This window comes from Panthera leo, chromosome B4 (assembly GCF_018350215.1).
Source record: "Panthera leo isolate Ple1 chromosome B4, P.leo_Ple1_pat1.1, whole genome shotgun sequence".
In the NCBI taxonomy this organism is placed as follows: domain Eukaryota; kingdom Metazoa; phylum Chordata; class Mammalia; order Carnivora; family Felidae; genus Panthera; species Panthera leo.
In genome coordinates this window covers 19,637,424-19,659,495 of record NC_056685.1, presented here as the reverse complement: position 1 = coordinate 19,659,495, position 22,072 = coordinate 19,637,424, and the positions used below count along the sequence as shown (strand labels likewise).

Here is a 22,072-nt window from a genome sequence, read left to right as displayed (position 1 = left end):
TTTAACAGAAAGCTGTTCGTTCACTCCATTCATTGAACAAGAATTTGTGGACTGGTTTTTATCTGCCCAGCACTGTTCTAGGCACTGGAGATACAGTGGAGGCTAAATCCCATAAAGCCTCGGCTTCTATGGGAGTTCTTCTTCTTCTTCTTCTTCTTTTTTTAACACTTATTTATTTTTGAGAGAGAGAGTGTGTGAGCCGAGAAGGGGCAGAGAGAGAGAGGGAGACACAGAATCCGAAGCAGGCTCCAGGCTCTGAGCTGTCAGCACAGAGCCCGATGCGGGGCTCGAACCCACGAACCGTGAGATCATGACCTGAGCCGAAGTCCAGCACTTAACCGACTGAGCCACCCAGGCACCCCTATGGGAGTTATTCTGGTAGGGGGCTTATGACAATAAGTAAACAAACACTCTGATAATAGAGAGGGGTGCTATGAAAAAAAAGAGTGACGTAATAAAGAATGATGGCAGTAAGTGTGCAGGGTACCTTAGGTGGTCAGGGAAGGCCTCTCTGAGATGGCAATTGACGCCACAGAGCCCAACACGGGACTGGAACTCACGGACTGTGAGATGATGACCTGAGCCAAAGTCTGATGCTTGACCGATGGAGCCACCCAGGTGCCCGTATTCTTTTTTTTTTTTTTTTTTTAAAGTTTATTTATTTATTTTGAGAGAGAGAGTGTGTAAGTGAGGTAGGGGCAGAGAGAGAGAGAAGAACAGAGGATCTGAAGCAGGCTCTGGGCTGACAGCAAAGCGCTCAATGCGGGGCTTGAACTCATGAACAGTGAGATCATGACTGGAGCCAAAGTCGGTCGCTTAACTGGCTGAGCCACTGAGGTGTCCCTGCATGTGGTTATTCTCAATCCAAAGATCTGTGAATTAAAAAGGCATGTTAACTGGTCCCCAGCCACTGGATAAACACTTCTGTTCAAAAAGAGGGAGTACCTTGGAATCATTGCTTCATAGCAGCTCTTTCTTTCTTGTTTTAATTAATGTCTGCACTCAAAGTGGGGCTCAAACTTGTGACCCTGAGATCAAGAGTTGCATGCTCTACTGACTGAGCCAGCCGGGTGCTCCTGGTTCACAGCATTTCTGAAATCCAACTAGGCATGTGTTGCCAGATCCCCTCATTCTGGGGATAAAGAATGTTCCTTATTTATTTAAGGAAAAAAAATTTTTTTAATGTTTATTTATTTTTGAGACAGAGAGAGACAAAGCATGAGCAGGGGAGGGGCGGAGAGAGAGGGAGACACAGAATCCGAAGCAGGCTCCAGGCTCCGAGCTGTCAGCACAGAGCCCAACGCGGGGCTTGAACTCATCAACTGCGAGATCATGACCTGAGCCAAAGTCGGACGCTAAACCGACAGCCACCCAGGCACCCCAGGAATGTTCCTTTTTTAAAATTTCATTTTATTTTATTTGAAAACACTTTTTAAAAGTTATTTATTTTGAGAGAGAGGCAGAGAGAGTGATCAGGGGAGGGGCAGAGAGAGAGAGAGACAGAGAGAGTCCCAAGCGGGCTCTGCACTGTCAGTGCAGAGTCTGATGCGGGGCTTGAACTCACAAACTGTGAGATCATGATCTGAGCCAAAACCAAGAGTCGGACACTTAATCAGATGAGCCACCCAGGTGCCCCGGAATGTTCCTTAATTAAGGCCTGCACTGCAGAGTACTTGCTAATTCCCTGTTCTTTGAGGCTTTTAGTTCCACTTAGGGATCTTGGCTCTACTTTCTGAGATATCCTACTTTCCATAAAAATGGCTTGTGTTTGTAGCTGAGCAGTTTCCTCAGGCCTCTTCCTTCCCATGGAGACCTGGGGACTTAGAGGGCTACTTGCAATCTGGACAAAGCTAGCCTCTTTCAGTCCTAGCTGATACAAGTCCCTTAAAAGGTGTTGTAGGCTTTCTATGTGTGAGATTTATAGGCTACTCCATGAGAGAAAAGCCACACCCACAATTCTTTTTGATGCAGGCCTACCCCCTTAGACTTCTTCATAGCTATTTTGAAATTAGGCCTCTTCGGGAGTCCTGGTAAGATTCCTGGCAGCCCTTTTGTCTATTAGGTACCACCTTTAATGTTTCTGAAGTTTTAGCAAAGGGTCTGATCGTCCAACCCTCAAGTTCACCTTTACCCTGAGGCTATTTCTTACTCTGAGCATCTTTTGCTGCCCGGATCAGCTAAAGATGTGAAACAGTTTTGTTTTCCAACATAAGCAAGTCCTGGACTTCCTGTGAATTCTTCTAAATTCTACTTGCAGACTCTAGTTGCTTCTTTCGCCCCCCTCTCTCTGGAAGGGCTTTTATCCTGTGCCGCCAGGATTAGCCAGCTGGGACTTCCAACATTCCATTTGGAAGTCAGTGTAGCTAGATTCAAAAGTTTATTAGCTGCCTTTTCTGTCTTCCAAGTCACCACAGGTGACAGCATTGCCAACTGTTTTTACTGCTACATAACACAGATCACCCTTCCACTTTTTCACTGCTTTTCCAATTTCTACTGATGATCCTTTCACTATTTTTCCAGGCTTTGCTAACAGTTTCCTTCTGCTTTTCCAGCCCCTACCCATTGCCTGTCCCCAAACCAAGTCTTCGTACTTTCAGGTTTGTCCTGGCCGCACTTCACTCACGGAACCAATAATTGCATCAGTGAGAGTTCGGTCAGGGAAGCAGAGGCGTCAAGAGCATCGGAAGAGAAGGCGTTAGGAATTTGAGACATGACACAAATGGAAGACGAACGAGGGAGGTAAGCGGAAGTCTGGTAGGGGAGTTGAAGGATCAGAAGAAGAGTCATTATCCAGACTGCCTGCAGTCGGGCAAGTTGGAGTTGCAGAGAAATCTGAGAGGCCAACCACCGTTCAGGCTCTGAAATGGGACCACAAAGGGAGAGCTCACAGACAGGTCTTTAGAAGCTGTTGCCTCTGTGAGTCTGTGACTGCACATCTGGTGGTTTATCTGGGGCTGCTGTTAGTCTCCGGGCCAACAGTTGGGGAGATGATCCGTGTGCAGGGGGAAGGAGAATGATGACAAGCCCGGGCCTGCCCAACCCCCCCCTCCGCCGCCCCCCCCCCGCCCCAGTCTGTCTTTTACCTCGTCTGACTGGACAACCTCCTGAAGATAATGGCTGTTTTTTTACTCCTGCCTTCCAAATTCCACTCAAGTTCCTCTTCTGACCCGTTCTAACTTGGAACCCACAGGAAAGGGGATTCTGGGAACTATAGTTAACAAGTGGGTAATAGCCCAGTCCAGTGCACCCCGCATGCATTTTTCCATGCCTCTTGGGGGAATGGTACCACTTTACTGAGGTCTATTGGGAGAGGCAGAGAAGTCCAGTCATCCAGGCATTTATGTGTGTGTGGGTAAGTGGAACAAAGGGAGTGACGGATAGTGCTATCATGATTTTGAGTGACTGGCCTGACTCTATTTTCTGTTGGAAAACAGAATCCAGCCTGTTCTTGGTGTCTAAGAATTATCTACAGCTGTGGTTTCCAACACTTGATTCACGTTAACCTCTAGGCCCACTGTCATCTGTCTCCGTTAAAACTGATCTTATAGAGAATACTAATGACCTCCTTGATGCTACACCCAATGGACGCTTTTCGGTTTTTATCATATTTCATTTTTGGGGGGGAGAGTATGAGTTGTCAGCCATTCCCTCCTTGGCGTTCTTTCTTTCTTGGTTCTTAGGATGGCTTATTCTTTTGGGATTTCTTTTGTTCTGTCCATCCCTTGAATTCTTTCTTGTGTGAAGGTTCCATGCAGGGCTCTCTTCTACTCAGGGCTGAGCCGGAGCTGGCCTGCGGCAGCTTTCAAAAACCGATCGGGTGCATCTCGTCCCAGTTCCGTGTTCAGTGATGACAAGTTGGTAGTTTGAAACTGACCACAGTGGGAGTATTTACACCACAGACATCAGCAAATGCTGCAATCAGGGCTCCTCTTGCTGGAGAGCGGATCGTGACACACTTAAGCAGCACATCGATGCTTCTATTCTGGCTCTTCACACGCGCTCCCTGGATAATCCACCGTTTTAGTTTCAAGGACCATCTCTGAATTGATGGCTATCACATCTTTCATCTCCAGTTGAGATCTGTCTTGAGGCCCAGCTTTTCAAATGCCTTCCGGCTTCCCCCGGCTGTCCCACAAGCATATCATATTTCCCCTTAAAATAGCTCTCTCTCTTTTTTTTTTTTTTAATTATCTGTCTCAGTGAATGGCACCATCCGTGCCCTTCCCCCCCCCCATCTCCCTACTCCTTATTCAAACAATCATCAAATATTCATCAAATATGCTCAATCACTACTCTGATTCTTCCTGGAATCCAGCCGTTCTTCCTCATACCCATTGCAACAGCCCTGAATCAGTGTTTCTCTCCCAGATTACTGCAACAACTTCCAAACTGACTTTCCTCCTTGTGGTCTTACCTCCTCCCAGTCTGTTCTCTGTGCTGCAGCCAGAATGATCTTTCAGGAGCACAAATATGATCATGTGACTGCCTTGTTTAAACCCCTTCAGCGGCTTCCTGCTGCTGTCAGCCTTTAAAAGTCGACTTTAATTTACACGGTGCACAAATTCTTTTTTTTTTTTCTTTAATGTTTATTTATTTTTGAGAGAGTACAAGCGGGGGAGGGGCAGAAAGCGAGGGGGACAGAGGATCTGAAGCGAGCTCTGTGCTGACGGGCAGAGAGCCCCATGGGGGGCTCGACCTCACAAACCATGAGATCACGACCTGAGCCCAAGTCGGCCTCTCACCCGACTAAGCTGCCCAGGCGGCCCTTGGTGCACAAATTCTTTGTCATGAGACCTTGCTTACCTTTTCAACCTCACAGCTTATTACAACTTCCCCAGTTTTCATTCCAGCCACGTCACACTGAGATTTTTCATTTCTGGGTTTTTGTTGTTGTTGTTGTTCTTTTTTTTTTAGCGTTTATTTATCGAGAGAGAGAGGGAGAGAGAGAGAGAGAGAGAGAAGGAAAGAGAATCCCAGGCAGGCTCCATGCTTAGCACGGAGGCCCAGGTGGGGCTCAATCTCACGACCATGAGATCATAATCTGGGGCAAAATCAAGAGTCAGATGCCCAATCGACTGAGCCCCCCCCAGGCGCCCCACCTCTGGGGTTTTTAACACGCAGTGCTCTCTACCTGAACCACACCGCCTCTCTGCTCTCAGTTTCTCCGTTCACTCCCCTCATCCTTTAACTCAGAAAGCGCCTCTTCTGTGTGGCAGAGACAATGCTGTGTGCTCACCGAGGCATTTCATTTTCTTTCTTGGGCCCAGGAAACCTGCATGATCCGTATCTCTTGCATCGAGGTGGGGCCATGTGGCTGGTCCTGGTTAATGGAATGTAAATGAAAACTATGTGTGCTTTCCAGATGCAAGTTGTTAAGTATCTGATGTGCCTTTCCACCACCATCCCCACCCCACCTCACCCCTGCCCTATGCTGGACGACTCAGGGGCAGCCTTGAGGTTTTAAGTTTGTGTGGTCCCAACATGGAAGCTGCCTGGGGCCCCTGAGACACCTTTGGAGGAGACCGCCGAGGAATCTGCCCAGGCTGAACAAAAAATATTTATTGTATTAAAATCACTGACATTTGGGGGTTGTTTTACCAGGTAGCGAGCAAGTGTCCTGATTAATGCAGTTTGGGAATCTGTTCCTACAAGCCCTTTGAGGTTTGGTCGAGTACTCGCCTACGTATTCCTGTACCTCTGTGTCCTTATCCCTCACAGAGACCTTCTCTCTATGTCCCATAAATGCCTGTGCTGTGGTTTCTCTCCGGCAGCTGTAAGCTCTTGGAGGCCAGGGATTGTGTCTTGCTCATGATTGCTTAGCCCAGCACCCAGCAACTGGTTTGCCATCTGCAACTGGTTTCCCATCTGCTACGCTAGTCCTTTCCTACCCTCTTCATTAACCAGTTGAGGCCTCCCATTTACATAAGTGCAGCATCTCTTGAAGCTGTCCCCTCCCTCACCCAGTCATCCAACAATACTAGGGGCTTATTCAGTCCAGAGGGATGAGTGCTGCTCTCAAACATCAGGCAGAGAAAAAGCTGGAGAGTTGAGTCAGTTCACCTCTGGGCTCCCGGTTAGGACTGCTGTTCCTTAGATCATTGCTCTGTGATATTGCTCTAGTCAAGGCCTGGCCCCCACTGCTATTCCTCCTCTGTGTCCTTCTAGGCCTGGATATGGGACCTGGATCACCTGTGCAGAATTCTCCTTCATGGTGAGTTCCCCTTTGAAGCCTCCCACGGGCTTTGTTCCTACCCCGTCTCAAGCCTTTGGAGCAGTTGCCAGGACATTGAATCTCACAGGGAAGGGGTCAGGGTTTCATCACTTTCCTCCCAGGATGCTTCTTGGTCCCCATGCAAATTTACAGGGACCGCCTCCGTATACCAAGCTTTGATCAAGAGGCAACTTTTTCAGGCCACAAAAGGTCCTCTTATCCTTTCTCCCAGAGCAGCAAGTGCCTGTTCAGCACGTATTTACATAACTACTAAAGGCCACTCATGGGTTCTGGCCCCCTCCGCTCACCAATAGAGAGCAGATACATTCTAAATGATGTCCTCTGTTCAGCTCAACCAGCAGTTGTCAAACGTTTTTGTCTCAAGACCCATTTTTCCTCTTAACAGTGTTTGTTTATTTATTTTATTTTATTTTATTAAAAAAATTTTTTTTTCAACGTTTATTTATTTTTGAGACAGAGAGAGACAGAGCATGAACGGGGGAGGGGCAGAGAGAGAGGGGGACACAGAATCGGAAGCAGGCTCCAGGCTCTGAGCTGTCAGCCCAGAGCCCGACGCGAGGCTCGTACTCACAGACAGAGAGATCGTGACCTGAGCTGAACTCGGACGCTTAACCGACTGAGCCACCCAGGCGCCCCTTAACAGTGTTTATTTAATAACAGTTCTGTTTATCTATAGTTACAATATTAGAAATTAAAATAGAGAAACGTTAAAAAATACGTTCATTAATTCATTTAAAAATAACAATAATAGGGGTGCCTGGGTGACTTAGTTAAGCATCTGACCCTTGGTTTCGGCTCAGGTCAAGGTCTCATGGCTCTTGAGTTTGGGCCCCACATCGGGCTGTGCTGTCATCCAAGAGCCTGCTTTGTATCCCTCTCTCTCTGTCCCTCTTGCCCCCCATCGCTCTCTCTCTCAAAAACAAAATAAACATTAAGAAGGTAACAATAATAAACCCTATGTTAATGCAAATAGAATGCATTTTATGAAAATAGCTATCTTTTCCAAAATAAAAAGCTTTAGTGGGAAGAAAAAAATTCACATTTTTGTAAACATATTTCCTATCTGGCATAACAGAAAACGCTGGATCCTCGTATTTATTTCTGGATTCAATCTGCTGCAATATGTAGTTTTGGTTGAAGTACTTGGGAAAAAGAGGAATATTTTAGTAGCCTTTTTAGAAAATCGTATATTATTCTTTGATACCACACCAAAACTCGATAAATTTTAATTTGTTAAAATTTAGTTTGTAATGTTGAATCTGAAATCATATCAAATCTGTTTCTATTTTGCAGTTTGTCTTTTTTATTAATGTTACTTATTTATTTACTTATGTAAGTTTATTTATTTATTTATTTTTTGAGAGCGCGAGAGAGAGGCAGAGAGAGCGACAGCGATGGAGAGAATCCCACGCAGGCTCCACGCTGTCAGTGCAGAGCCCCACACGGGGCTCGATCTCACAAACTGTAAACCTGAACTGAAATCGAGAGCTGGACATTTAACTGACTGAGCCACCCAGGCGCCCCAGTCTATTTTGCAGTTTGAATGGAGTTTTTGGGTGCAGAGAGAGAGAGGGAGAGAGAAGGAGCGAGAATGCGGAGCTCGGAGTGGGGCTCGAGCTCACCTGATGTGGGGCTCAAAACCACGAACCGTGAGATCATGACCTGAGCTGAAGTTGAAGGCCAAACCCACTGAGCCATCCAGGTGCCCTGGATTTTTTACCCATACAAAACTTTGTTACATCGTGTGCTGGGCATGTGGGAAATACTAGTCCCCTGAATTATGTAGATCTTTTGAATGTTGACACAAGTCACTAAACAATATTTATTTATTTATTTATTAAAAAATTTTTTTTGATATCCTGAATTTTTTTTAATTTCATTTAAAAAAAATTTTTTTTTAACGTTTATTTGTTTTTGAGACAGAGAGAGACAGAGCATGAACGGGGGAGGGGCAGAGAGAGAGGGAGACACAGAATCGGAAGCAGGCTCCAGGCTCTGAGCCGTCAGCCCAGAGCCCGACACGGGGATCGAACTCATGGACCGCGAGATCGTGACCTGAGCCGAAGTCGGACGCTTAACCGACTGAGCCACCCAGGCACCCCTTAAATTTTATTTTTTATTTTTTTTAAATTTACATCCAAATTAGCACATAGTGAAACAATGATTTCAGGAGTAGATTCCTTAATGCCCCTTACCCATTTAGCCCATCCCCTCTCCCACAACCCCTCCAGTAACCCTCAGTTTGTTCTCCATATTTACGAGTCTCTTCTGTTTTGTCCCTCTCCCTATTTTTATATTATTTTTGTTTCCCTTCCCTTATGCTCATCTGTTTTGTCTCTTAAAGTCCTCATACGAGTGAAGTCATATGATTTTTGTCTTTCTCTGAGTCATTTCACTTAGCATAATACCCTCCAGTTACATCCACGTAGTTGCAAATGGCAAGATTTCATTCTTTTTGATTGCCGAGTAATACTCCATTGTATGTATATACCACATCTTCTTTATCCATTCATCCATCGATGGACAGTTGGGCTCTTTCCATACTTTGGCTATTGTTGATGGTGCTGCTATAAATATGGGGGTTCATGTGTCCCTTCGAAACAGCACACCTGTATCCCGTGGATAAATGCCTAGTAGTGCAATTGCTGGGTCGTAGGGGAGTTCTATTTTTAGTTTTTTCAGGAACCTCCATATTGTTTTCCAGAGTGGCTGCACCAGCTTGTATTCCCATAAATTTTTTTTAACATTTATTTATCTTTGAGAGACAGAGCATGAGTGGGGGAGGGGCAGAGAGAGAGAGGGAAACACAGAATCCAAAACAGGCTGGAGGCCCTTAGCCGTCAGCACAGAGCCTGATGTGGGGCTTGAACCCACAAACTGCGAGATCATGACCTGAGCTGAAGTCAGACCCTTAGCCGACTGAGCCACCCAGGCGCCCCACTAAACAATATTTAAAGAATCACATTTGTTGTCTTCACCATTTATCTCATCTGAATACCTTTAAGGATTGGGAAGCTGTTAAACTCATAGTGGCAGATACAAGTTTTCCCAAATCCTAATTTTCCCTTAAAAGCTCACATTTTATCTCTGGCAACCAACACTGTCAGTTGTTTTCTTTGAAGTGACAGGCTCACTTCATTTATGTTTGAGAAAATGTGCCAAATACCCAAGTCAAAATAATCATAGTACGTCTGTCAGTTCTTTTAAGTAAAAATGGTGTTCCATGAAAAAGCTGCTGGTTCAGCTTAGAACTCAAGCAATCACACAAGTGCTTTTCCCTGGGGCAACCAGGCTACTTTGGTATGCAGCAGAAATGTTTTATTTCCATTTTGTCACATAGAATATTAAAAAGATGCATAATTAGACTTAGGATTTAACACAATAATTTTAAGTAAAAGTGGCTTTATTTTTATCTATCTATCTATCTATCTATCTATCATTTTTTGTTTGTTTTATTGTGAATGTATGAAAGTAGTTTGGTGCCACTGCCTTGATTTGTGCTAAGTGGCTAGCATTTTTACACACATTTGCTTTTGTACCATCAGTGCAAATATAAGTAGTGGAAAAGGCAAATTGACATCTTAAGGAGTATTATTAAAATACTTTGATCTCACAGATTCCCTGAAAGGATCTTGGGTCCTCCAAGATTTTCAGACCACATTCTAAGAACTGTGGAGTTAGACAGTTCTCCTTTCTTCTCCTAATTAAAACAAATAAACAAACAAACAAATAAAAAACAAAAAAACCCACAAAAAACATATTGAGGTATAATTGATATACAATAAGCTGCAGATATGCTTCTTTACCTAAGAAAAATTCTTGAATTCTACCTTATCATGCACCCAGCATGTGGAAACACTTATCCCAGCCTTACCATGTATTTCCTGCCCCTGACTTGGAATTGGCTATTTCTTCAAGGAGACTTGCTTCCATTTAGTGAGAGTATTTAGAACACAGAATCTGGGGCACCTGGGTGGCTCAGTCGGTTGGGCGTGCGACTTCGGCTCAGGTCATGATCTCATGGTCCGTGGGTTCAAGCCCCACATCAGGCTCTGTGCTGACAGCTGAGAGCCTTGAGCCTGCTTCAGATTCTGTGTCTCCCTCTTTCTCTGCCCCACCTCCGCTTGTGCTCTGTCTCTCTCTGTCTCAAAAATGAATTAAAAAAATTAAAAAAAAAAGAACACAGAATCTGGGTACTAGGCATGCTTACTGCCACTTGTTTAAGACTGCTTCTAGGTACTTTGAGTGGTTAGAGCTAGGAAATATAACTATATATATCTCTCTATATCTCTCTATATAGATGGATAATGGACATACAACTATATAAATCTCTATATATCTCTCTATATAGATAGATAATGTGGAGGAGAAAAGATAATTTTCACTCTACCCTCTGAATTCTTGGCTGAGACTCCTGTAATAAAAGACAGATTAACAAGAGAAGAACAAAGAGAAGTTTACTAACATGTATACTTCATGTGTATATGGGAGATGCCTAGGGAAAAATGAATAACTCTCAGAGGTGGCTTAGAACTCCAGCTTAAATATCATCTTCAGCTAAAGACAAAAGAAAGGTGTGGAGGAGACCACTTATGTGGAACTTACCAGAAAAGGTGTGGTAAACAAGAGTATGATTTGTTATGCAGGTTTAAGTCAGTGCCTTCTTCATTGGCAAGTTGTCTCCTGGATTAACTTTTCTCTTTCTTGGTAGAAAGGAGAGAAGGGGCACCTTTGTACATGAATGTCTTGCTTTAGAGAGAGAGTAGAGAGTTTTCTTGTTTCTGCTTGTTTTTAATTGCTTTCAGCTCAAAATAATGCTATGACAAAGTGCAATATTTTGGGGTGGCATATTTTGCAACCTTTCAGTAGATAGATTTAAAAATCAAGCTTATATTGGGGCGCCTGGGTGGCGCAGTCGGTTAAGCGTCCGACTTCAGCCAGGTCACGATCTCGCGGTCTGTGAGTTCGAGCCCCGCGTCGGGCTCTGGGCTGATGGCTCGGAGCCTGGAGCCTGTTTCCGATTCTGTGTCTCCCTCTCTCTCTGCCCCTCCCCCGTTCATGCTCTGTCTCTCTCTGTCCCAAAAATAAATAAAAAACGTTGAAAAAAAAAATTAAAAAAAAAAAAAAAAAAAAAATCAAGCTTATATTAATATTTCCAATTCAAATTTAATAAGTTCAGTGTATTTATTTGCTTCTTTTATTTTATGCTTCCAACTCTTTTATGCTGAAATTCTTGGTACCAAACAACAGTAATGTAATTATTTATTTTCTTGACCTATATGTTTATAAAATAGTTTGTGAATTTTAAAAATAATTTTTTAATTTAAGCTCACCTATTTATTTATTTTAAAGTTTATTTATTTATTTATTTATTGAGAGAGAGAGAGAGAGAGAGAGAGAGAGAGAGTTGTGGACCCTGCTCACATGTGGTGATGGGATTGTATGTAGGGGTCTAGTCTAGTCAGGACTGGGATTTTCTAGGCAAATTCAAAGAAAAAAGAGAGGAGCCAGAGGTTAAGAGTGTTTTCCTAGAAGTAGTGCTGGGTCACAGAATCTAAGAAGAAAGTCAGAGCATGAGGGCAGTGAAGAAAGTGAAAAAATGATTAGGCCAATGGATTAAAGATCCCTGTAAGATAAAAAATAGCGCACAGGATCCAGAGTTAGTAAATTGGAAGGATAAAAATAAGAAGGAATGACCAAAGGGTGGGATGCTTTGACAGCATGATTTTGAGGAGGAAAAAGCTGCACAGGATAACGTGTGACAGGGACAGAGAATTCAGTAGAAGCAGGATGTTGGAACAAGGGATAAGGAGATATGTGTTTCTTAAGAATTCTCAGAGATATGGGAGGTGAAATCCTAGGTGTCCTACCATACATGGAATCTTAAGAACATTGAATGTTATAACATTCAATGTACATACCTTGGAGTATGTACCTAAACAAACAATGTACATACCTTGGAGAAAACCCTGCAGTCTGGAGGATGGGCAGACATCCAGATGACTGACTTCTGGGTTACACTTTGGGATCTTGTCTAGAGCAGTTTGAACTCTGGTGCAGATCCAGCTGCCTATTGGATGCCATCACTCCAGAATTGAGACAGGAGTACATCTTTGCTAGGACAACCTCACCTACCCAACTTTCGCTAATAAGTTAACCTGCACAGGATATTTTGGTTCTTGAACAAGACTCCAAAGTCAGAGAATTTATTGAAACTACTTGAGATGGTCCTTGAAGCTATAATTCAAGAAGGGAGGTTTTAGGCAGAGGGAGCATTGGGCATGCAACACTGTGTGAGCTTCCTAGAGTGTCCAAGACCAAGAAATTCCAGAAATAACATGTGAGAGGGAATCCTGGAAGTCAGCGTGCAAATCTATGGCCACAGAGTTCCCGAAAGAGGAAAGGAGGTCCTTGGTAGGTGTGCTTTGATTGATCCAATGTTATCTTGCTGCAGTTGCTGGGAGAGGGTCCCCAACAGAATGGGCTTATTCTGTAGGGCAGGCAGCTAGAAAATCAGTGGAGCCCCTGGAGGAGGCCATATGCTGTCAGAAACTGCTGTATAGAGTTTTGCAAAGAGTTCTAAGACCCAGACAGGAGAGATCTGAAGGAAAAAAAAAAAAACAAACCAGGCTGAATTAGAGTCGGTGACTGTCTCTACTGTTCATAGTGGTATGTCGCATGTATAGGAGATAAAACTCAGAGTTAAGCCCAAGAGTCCAGTAAAATCAAGATACAGGCATATATCAGAGACATTGTGGGGTTCAGCTCCAGCAAAAATCCCTTCAAATGAATTTTTGGTTCCCCAGTGCATATTAAAATCACGTTTACATTACACATTATTCCATGAAGTGTGCAATGGCATTTTATCTAAACAAACAATGTACGTACCTTGATTTAAAAAAAGCTTTATTGCTGAAAAATGCTAACCATCATCTGAGCTTTCAACAAGTCATAATCTTTTATTCTGGTGGAGGGTCTTGCTTTGATTCTGATGGCTGCCGACTGATCTTGGGTGGTGGTTGCAGCAGGCTGGGGTGGCTGTGGCAATTCCTCCAGATAAGACAACAGTGAAGTTTGCTGCATTGACTTCATTTCATGAGTGATTTCTCTGTCACATGCGATGCCGTTTGATACCATTTTACCCACAGTAGAACTCCTTTCCTCCCCACCCCCACCCTTTTAAAAAACATTTTAAGTGATCTCTATACCCACTGTGGGGTTTGAACTCACAGCCCTGAGATCGAGAGCAGCATGCCCCACTGACTGAGCCAGCCAGGGACCCCAGGAGAACTTCTTTCAAAATTGGAGTCAGTCCTCTCAAACCCTGTCACTGCCTTATTAATTAAGTTTATATAATATTCTAAATCCTTTGTCATCATTTCAATCATCTTCACAGCCTCTTAACCAGGAGTAGATTCCATCTCAAGAAACCATGTTCTTTGCTCATCCATAAAAAGCAACTCCTCATCCAGTCAGGTTTTATCATGAGAGGGCAGCAATTCAGTCCCCTCTTCAGACTCTTCTTCCAATTCTAGTTCTCTTGCTATTTCCACAACATCTGCAGCTTTGAATCCCTCAAATTTATCTATAAGGGTTGGGATCAATTTCTTCCAAATTCCTATCAGCGTTGATCTTTTGACTTCTCATGAATCACAGATGTTCTTAATGGCATCTAGAATGGTGAATCCTTTCCAGAAGGTTTTCAATTTTCTTTGCTCAGTAAAGAATGCCCAGAGGAATCACTATCTATGGCAGCTATAGCCTTATGAAATGCATTTTTTTTTAATTTTAGAGACAGAGAGAGAGAGAAAGAGAGAGAGAGAGAGAGAGAGAGAGAGAGAGAGAGAGAGAATCTTAAGCAGGCTCCACACCCAGTGATGCAGGGCTTGATCCCATGACCCTTGGGATCATGACCTGAGCTGAAATCAAGAGTCAGATGCTCAACCAGCTGAGCCACCCAAATGGCCCCATGAAATGTATTTCTTGAATAATAAGACTTGAAAGTCAAAATTACACTTCGATCCACGGGTTACAGAACGAATGTTGTGTTAGCAGGCATGAAAACAACATTAATTTCATCGTACGTGTCCCTCAGAGCTCCTGGGTGACCTGGTGCATTGTCAATGAGCAATCATATTTTGAAAGGAATGTTTTTTTTCGGAGCAGCAGATCTCAATGGTGAGCTTAAAACATTCGTCAGCCATATTGTACACAGATGTGCTGTCATCCAGGCTTTGGAGTTCTATTTGTAGAGCATAGGCAGAGTAGGTTGAGCATAATTGTTAAGGCCCCTGGGATTTTGAGAATAAGTGAACTTTGGCTTCACCTTCAAGTCACCAGCTACATTAGCCCCTGACAAGAGAGTCAGCCTGTCCTTTGAAGCTTTGAAGCTTTGAAGCCAGGCATTGACTTCTCCTCTCCAGCTATGAAAGTCCAGGATAGGGCTGTTTTCCTTACATTGAAAATCTGTCGTTTAGCATGGCCACCATCATTAATTATCTTAGCTAGTACTTCTGGATAACCTACTACAGCTTCTACATCAGCACTTGCTGCTTTTGTCTTATTGATATGGCTTCTTTTCTTAAACCTCATGAATCAACCTCTGCTAGCTTCTAACTTCTGTTCTGTGGCTTCCTCACCTCTCTCAGCCTCCAGAGAATTGAAGGGAGTTAGGACCCTGGTCTGGATTAGGCTTTGGCTGAAAGTTGTGGCTGGTTTGATCTTCTCTCCAGACCACTGAAACTTTCTCCACATCAGTAATAAAGCTGCTTCACCTTCTTACCATTTGTGTGTTCACTAAAATAGCACTTTTAATGTCCTTCAAGAAATTTTCCTTTGCATTCACGACTTGGCAGTTTGGCTCAAGAAACCTAGCTTTTGGCCTATCTCAGCATTTGACATCTTCCTCACTAAGCTTAATCATTTCTAACTTTCGATTTAGGGGTGCCTGGGTAGTTCAGTTGGTTCAGCGTCCAACTTTGGCTCAGGTCATGATCTCACGGCTTGTGAGTTGGAGCCCCGATTCGGGCTCTGTGCTGACAACTCAGAGCCTGGAGCCTGCTTCGGATTCTGTGTCTCCCTTTCTCTCTGCCCCTCCCACCACTCATGCTCTGTCTGTCTGTCTCTCTCAAAATAAATAAATAAATAAATAAATAAATAAATAAACATTAAAAAATTAATTTTTGATTTAAAGTGAGAGAAATGTGACTCTTCCTTTCACTTGAACACTTAGAGGCCATTGCGGGGTTATTAACTGGCCTAATTTCAATATTTTGTGTCTCAGGGAATGGGGAGGCCTAGGGAGAGGGAGGGAGAGAAGGAGAGAGAGAGAGAGAGAGAGATGGGGGAATGCCTGGTTGGTGAAACAACACACATGTTCATCAGTTAAGTTCATCATCTTATATGGGCGTGGTTTGTGGCACTCCCCAATTACCGTGGTGACATCGAACATCACCCATCACAGATCACCGTAACAAATATAATAACAAAAAAGTTCGAAATATTGTGAGAATTGCCAAAATGTGACAGACGCAAAGGGCGCAGGTGCTGTTGGAAAAATGGCACCAATAGACTTGCTTGACGCAAGGTTGCCACGAGCCTTCAGTTCGTAAAAAATGCAGTAGCCTTGAAGTGCAACGGAAGGAGGTGTGTCTGTACTAGAACAGGAAGTGACTGGGAGAGATGTTAAGCCTTGCTTTCCCACAAGAATCCCTGGAGTTTTGGGGACAGACACTAGATTTCCCCCTGAATATAGGATAGGACAGTGAGCCTATTTGTTTTTTTTTTTTTTTTTAGGTACAATCGTATATCACATTATATTAGTTTCAGACTTACAACATAATGATTCAATGTTTATATACATTGCGAAACAGTCACCACAATGAGTGTAGTTACCATTCATCACCACACCTATGTATGGATTTTTTTTTCCTTGTGATGGGAACTTAAAAACATTTTTTTAAAATTCCAGTATAATTAACATACAGTGTTCTATTGGTTCAGGTGTACAATATAGTGTTTTTAACAATTCTATACATTATTCAGTGCTCATCATGATGCATGTACTGTTGACCCCCTTCACCTCTTTTTTTTTTTTTTTTTTTTTTAAACGTACATTTATTTTTGAGACAGAGAGAGACAGAGCACAAACGGGGGAGGGGCAGAGAGAGAGGGAGACACAGAATCTGAAACAGGCTCCAGGCTCTGAGCCGTCAGCACAGAGCCCGATGTGGGGCTCAAACTCACGGACCGCAAGATCGTGACCTGAGCCGAAGTCGGCCGCTTAACCGACTGAACCACCCAGGCGCCCCAGCCCCTTTGCCTCTTTTATCCGTTCCCCCCTTCACCTCCCACCACCTCCCCTCTGGCAACCACCAGTTTGTTCTCTATAAGAACTTTTTTTTTAATGTTTATTTTTCAGTTTTGGAGAGAGAGAGAGAGAGAGCACGCGTGTGTGCATGCACGTGAGCGAGGGAGGGGCAGAGAGAGAGGGGGACAGAGGATCCGAAGTAGGCTTTGTGCTGCCAGCAGAGAACTCCATGTGGGGCTTGAACTCTTGAACTTTGAGATCATGACCTGAGCTGAAGTCGGATGCTTAACCAACTGACTGAATCACCCAGGTGCCCCATCTATGGGAACTTTTAAGATTTACTCTCTTAGCAGCATTTCAAATGTAGCTATTGTCAAATTACCCTCTAGATAGGTTGTGCCAGTTTTCACTTCCAAAGGCTAATTCTAAATTATTTTTTAACATTTATTTATTTTTGAGAGGGGTGGGGGTGGGGGCAGAGAGAGAAGGGAGACTCAGAATCCAAATCAGGCTCCAGGCTCTGAGCTGTCAGCACAGAGCCCGACGTGGGGCTTGAAACCACGAACTGGGAGATCATGACCTGAGCCGAAGTCCGATGCTCAACCACTGAGCCACCCAGGTTCCCTTCATAGGCTAATTCTAATCATGAACTGCCTGTTGACCCTAGATGACCAAAGGACTTGTGGACAGGCAGGCAACTGAATTTTGGGTTACATCCAAATGACCTGTTTGGCATAGCTTTAGAAACTTTCACTCCTGTGGCTACCCTTGTGGGTCATACCAGGTGGGCTTTGGTTACCTTGTCATGCTCTTCATTAGTTTCTTTTGTTGGTTTCATATCCTCTGTCCACCCTTTAATCTTCTTTCTTGCTTGCTTTGTATATTTGTCTGAGTGATTTGATTCTTTCTATGGCTTTGAGCTTTACAAGTTGATGCCTTCCAGATCTATACTTTCAGAGTTAAACCCATGTATTCTTTGTTGCCATTTGTTTTTGTTTTTAAAGTTTATTTATTTTTGAGAAAGACAGAGACAGCACCAGTGGAGGAAAGGCAGAAAGAAAGGGCGAGAAAGAGAATCCCAAGCAGCCTCTGCACTGTCAGCGCAGAGCCCTATACGGGGCTCAAACTCATGAAGCCATGAGATCGTGACCCAAGAGTTGGTCACTTAACGAATTGAGCCACCCTCTTTGTTGCCTCAGAATAAATAAATAAACTTAAAAAAAAAAAAGGTAGCAACTTGGCCACTGCCATAGCTCTGTGACAGTCCTCCCAGGTTCCAGTTTCTTCTTTTATAATCTAACCTCCAGCTCACTGTGAGAATTCTCTTTTTAAAGCTGTGTTTCTCTCTCTCTCTCTTTTTTTTTTTTTTTTTTTTTTTTGAGAGAGACAGAGACAGCGCAAGCAGGTTAGGGGCAGAGAGATAGGGAGACAGAGAATCCCAAGCTGTCACTGAGCTGTCAGCACAGAGCCCCATGCAGGGCTCAAACTAACGAAGGGAGCGATCATGACCTGAGCCAAAACCAAGAGTCCTACGCTTGACCGGCTGAGCCACCCAGACGCCGGAGAATTATCTTTTTAAATCCAAGTCCAATCCTCAGCTTGAATGTCTTACCTTTGTGACTTCCAGAATAAATCTGAGTGATTTAGCACAAGGTCATTAGCCATCTGGAATCCTGTCTGCCTGCGAGCTTCATGGTTTTCCATTCCTTCCTCCCACGCACTCCCAGCTGCCCTTATCCTTGAGTGCGGCGGCCACACTGAACTGGACTCTTTAACACCTCCTTTTCCTTCCCGGCTTACTTATTGAATAGGGATCTGGTTAAAAGGTAACCTCTTTTACAAATGCTTTTCCACCCTTTCTCATAAAGAATGGCTGTGACAGAGATAATCACTGTCTGCACTGCTATGAAAGTGAGGGCATACCAGCATTATTGTACTCACTACACCGCGTTACGGACATCTGACTACCTTGCTTGACGGGCACTCCCAAGGGGGGCGGGGTCCAAGCATCCTGGTCATTTTCATAGTCCTGACTATTCACAATGGCTGGCCCATGGTAGGCACTAAACACACATTCGTTGACTCAGTGAATGAGAACGAGGGTCTAGAGTAGCATATATGAGCTGGGGAAAATCCTTCATTCTCATCTGGGATCAGTATTCTTTATTTGTAAAACGGTCCCTTCCTTTCTCAAAATTAAAAAAAAATTTTTTTTTAGTGTTTACTTATTTTTTTTTTTTTTTTTTTTTTTTTTTTTTTTTTTTTTTTTTTTTTTTTTTTTATTTATTTTTGGGACAGAGAGAGACAGAGCATGAACGGGGGAGGGGCAGAGAGAGAGAGGGAGACACAGAATCGGAAACAGGCTCCAGGCTCTGAGCCATCAGCCCAGAGCCTGACGCGGGGCTCGAACTCACGGACCGCGAGATCGTGACCTGGCTGAAGTCGGACGCTTAACCGACTGCGCCACCCAGGCGCCCCAATGTTTACTTATTTTTGAGAGAGGGAGACAGAGTATGAGCAGGGGAGGAGCAGAGAGAGGGAGACACAGAATCCAAAGCAGGCTCCAGGCCCCGAGCTGTCAGCCCAGAGCCCAACACGGAGCTGGAACCGACAGACTGTGAGGTCATGACCTGAGCTGAAGTTGGATGCTCAACCAACTGAGCCCCCCAGGTGCCCCTTTCCTTTCTTAAAGGTTTATAGTCCTGAGATGATAGATATGTCTTAACTCTTGAAATTGAGGATTAGGAAGTATTACTTTTGCTCTGTAAGTGACTATAATCCTACTTCATTAATATGAGATCTGCCCAGCAGCCTGATTTCTTTTCTGCACGGCCTGGCCATTTCGGGTTTGCAATGTTGCTCAGCAACATTCTAGATTCACCACATCATAATCAAAGAGCTCAGTACAAGTGCATTATTTATTTATTCAGAACTCCTTCAATGTATGTCAATGTTTGTCTCATATTTTCCTGGTATTTTCGCCCTTGAATATTTTTCCCGCTTTATTAAAATATGATTGGCAAACAAAAATTATATGTATTCAGGTTGTATAAACATAATTTGGGGGGAAATTTTTTATTGTGGTAAAATATGCATAACATAAAATTGACCATTTCAACCATTTTTAAGTGTTCCTCCTTAAATTTTATTGGCAAATAATTCAAGGATATCATTCCAATCCCCCCAATGTTCAATAATATATTGAATATCTATCTATATCAATATATAGATTTCTCCTATACCAGTGGAAATCTGCATATCATCTGAGAGGTTCAACACTTAGAATGAGCGAGTACAGGGCTGCCTGGCTGGCTCAGTCATAAGAGCATGTGTCTCTTTTCTTTTTTTAATTTTTTATAAGTTTATTTATATATATATTTTTGAGAGAGAGAGTACAAATGGAGGAGGGCCAGAGAAAGAGAGAGAAGGGGAGAGAGAGAGAGAGAGAGAGAGAGAGAGGGAGAGAATCCCAAGCAGGGAGCCCTATGTGGGGCTCAAACTCACAAACTGTGAGATCACGGCCTGAGCCGAAACCAACAGTCGGGTGCTTAACCAACTGAGCCACTCAGGCACCCCAAAGAGCATGTGACTCTTGATCTCAGGGTTGTGAGTTCGAGTCCCAGATTGGGTGTAGAGATTACTTAAATAAATAGGACTTAAAAAAAATAATGAGCAGGCATATCATTTTTCAGACCATTTTGTTTATAAGAATTCAATGACAATGCATAGCCAGCTCGTTATAAAGGCTTGAGCACCTTAGAACGAGGTCACTACTCAAAGCCAAACTGAATATTTTGGTGAGGAATGAAAGATTAATTTTAACATGAGCGAGAATACTTTGAACCTTAATTGGATTTTAGAAATAGTCTTTCAGCTTCTTTCTCTCCACTTCACTCCGAGTTTCTATATATACATATAGACTGGTAGGAAAAGTGAATGCACTAATTAAGTCATGATGTTTTGAATTTCTGTTTTCTCTCTTACTTGGTATAATCCAAATTTCAGGAAAAAAAATTATTTTCTTAATTGGTTTTATTTATCACGAGAAGTCACATACTTTAGAGTGAAAACAGCTTTCATAGGTAACAGCCAATGATCAAATCTGAGAATGCATTCCAATGTAAAAATATTCTTGCTCTCTTTCTAAAGTGATGCCATGCTGTTCAGGTTTAAGCAAGGAAGGTTTCTTTCCATTTCAGAGCTGGGGGGTGTTAGAGTAGACCAGTTCAGCTGTTTTTGTACAAAATGATTTTCAAAAATCCTGGTGACCTTTTCCTGCCCTCAAATAACTTTAAGAACGGTTGGACATAAAAACTTCAAACTCTACATATTCATAGCTCTCTGAGGAATATAATCATTGTTAGTTTGAGAAAAAGCTTACTATTTTTTTCAGCTGGAAAGCTCTAACATTACATGTTTGCACATGCTTGGTACGTAACTCCTAGTCTGCCGACGAAAAGTGATGGGAGATTTTTATAGCATATGTGTAGATGCAGATTTTTTTACTTTATTTACCATGTCATAGAACTTATAAAGGCAAATGGAATTTATGCTGTAACCCTTCTATCAAAGTTAAAACTTTACATCTGTTCAGCCATATAAAAACAGAGATCCTGCTACGACATAGCAGAAGTCATGTAGAAAACCTTAGGGTGGCTAGTCTGAAGAACTCTCAGCTCTGTTCATGTCCTCATCAAAGGAAGCCCGAGTCTTCTGGCACTCTATAGGAAAGGGTTGGTTTTTGTTTTGTTTTTTTGAGGATCTGTAAAAGACTGTCACACACACGTTCTGGTTAGAGCCCTAAGCAAAGATTGTTGATTGCTGGTGAGGTCAGGCTTCTGACACCTGGAGTTTAAAAATCACTTACATCAGAGTTCTTTTTTAGAACACTGAAGGTAGTTAATTCCTCAGTGCCTCATGCAGGACCCCCTGAATGTTTGGCTATCATCCAAATGCAAGCCCTTTGTATCATCCTCTCCTCTGGTTTAAATTCCACATTGTTCTACATTTCCTTTTCCCCATTTGTCTTCTAACTGCTGTACTCTGATCTCTGGAAGCTCTTCCATCAAAAGCAAACCCCCTGTACTCTAAGCGTCTTTCCAGAAGTCTTCCTCTCCCTACTCGAAGAGATCTACTCACTCATACTACATCCCTGACTGTTGCCAGCAGGGTTACTTTCCTTGTAGTCTCCATTCCTGTGAAGAACTTCTCTTTCTTCTTTTAAGTAAACTCTACCCACAACGTGGGGCTCGAACTCACCACCACAAGATCGAGAGTCGTATGCCCCACCTACTGAGCCAACCGGGTATCCCTAGAAGGCTTCTTAAAAGAAAATGAAAATAAAAACTCTCCCTGACCCCCAACCAGGAGATAAACATTGTTATGTTTTTTAGTATATCTTTCAAAACACAGGTAGTGAATTATACTGTATGTATTCCCCTCCCCCCCATGACATATACTATACATTTCTTTAAAAATCTACTGTAAGCAAGCCTGGGTGGCTCGGTCGACTGGTTGAGCATCCGCCTCTC

At 43.2% G+C, this 22,072-nt stretch overlaps 1 protein-coding gene across 1 annotated transcript in view; it reads left to right on the top strand.

Moving 5' to 3' along the window:
* LOC122225312 overlaps positions 1-22,072 on the top strand; it is a 59,278-nt gene that overhangs the window by 12,207 nt on the left and 24,999 nt on the right. The window contains exon 5 of the mRNA XM_042948258.1: positions 6,166-6,211. Within this exon, the coding sequence (XP_042804192.1) occupies positions 6,166-6,211 (46 nt within the window). The remainder of the gene's footprint in view (positions 1-6,165; positions 6,212-22,072) is intronic.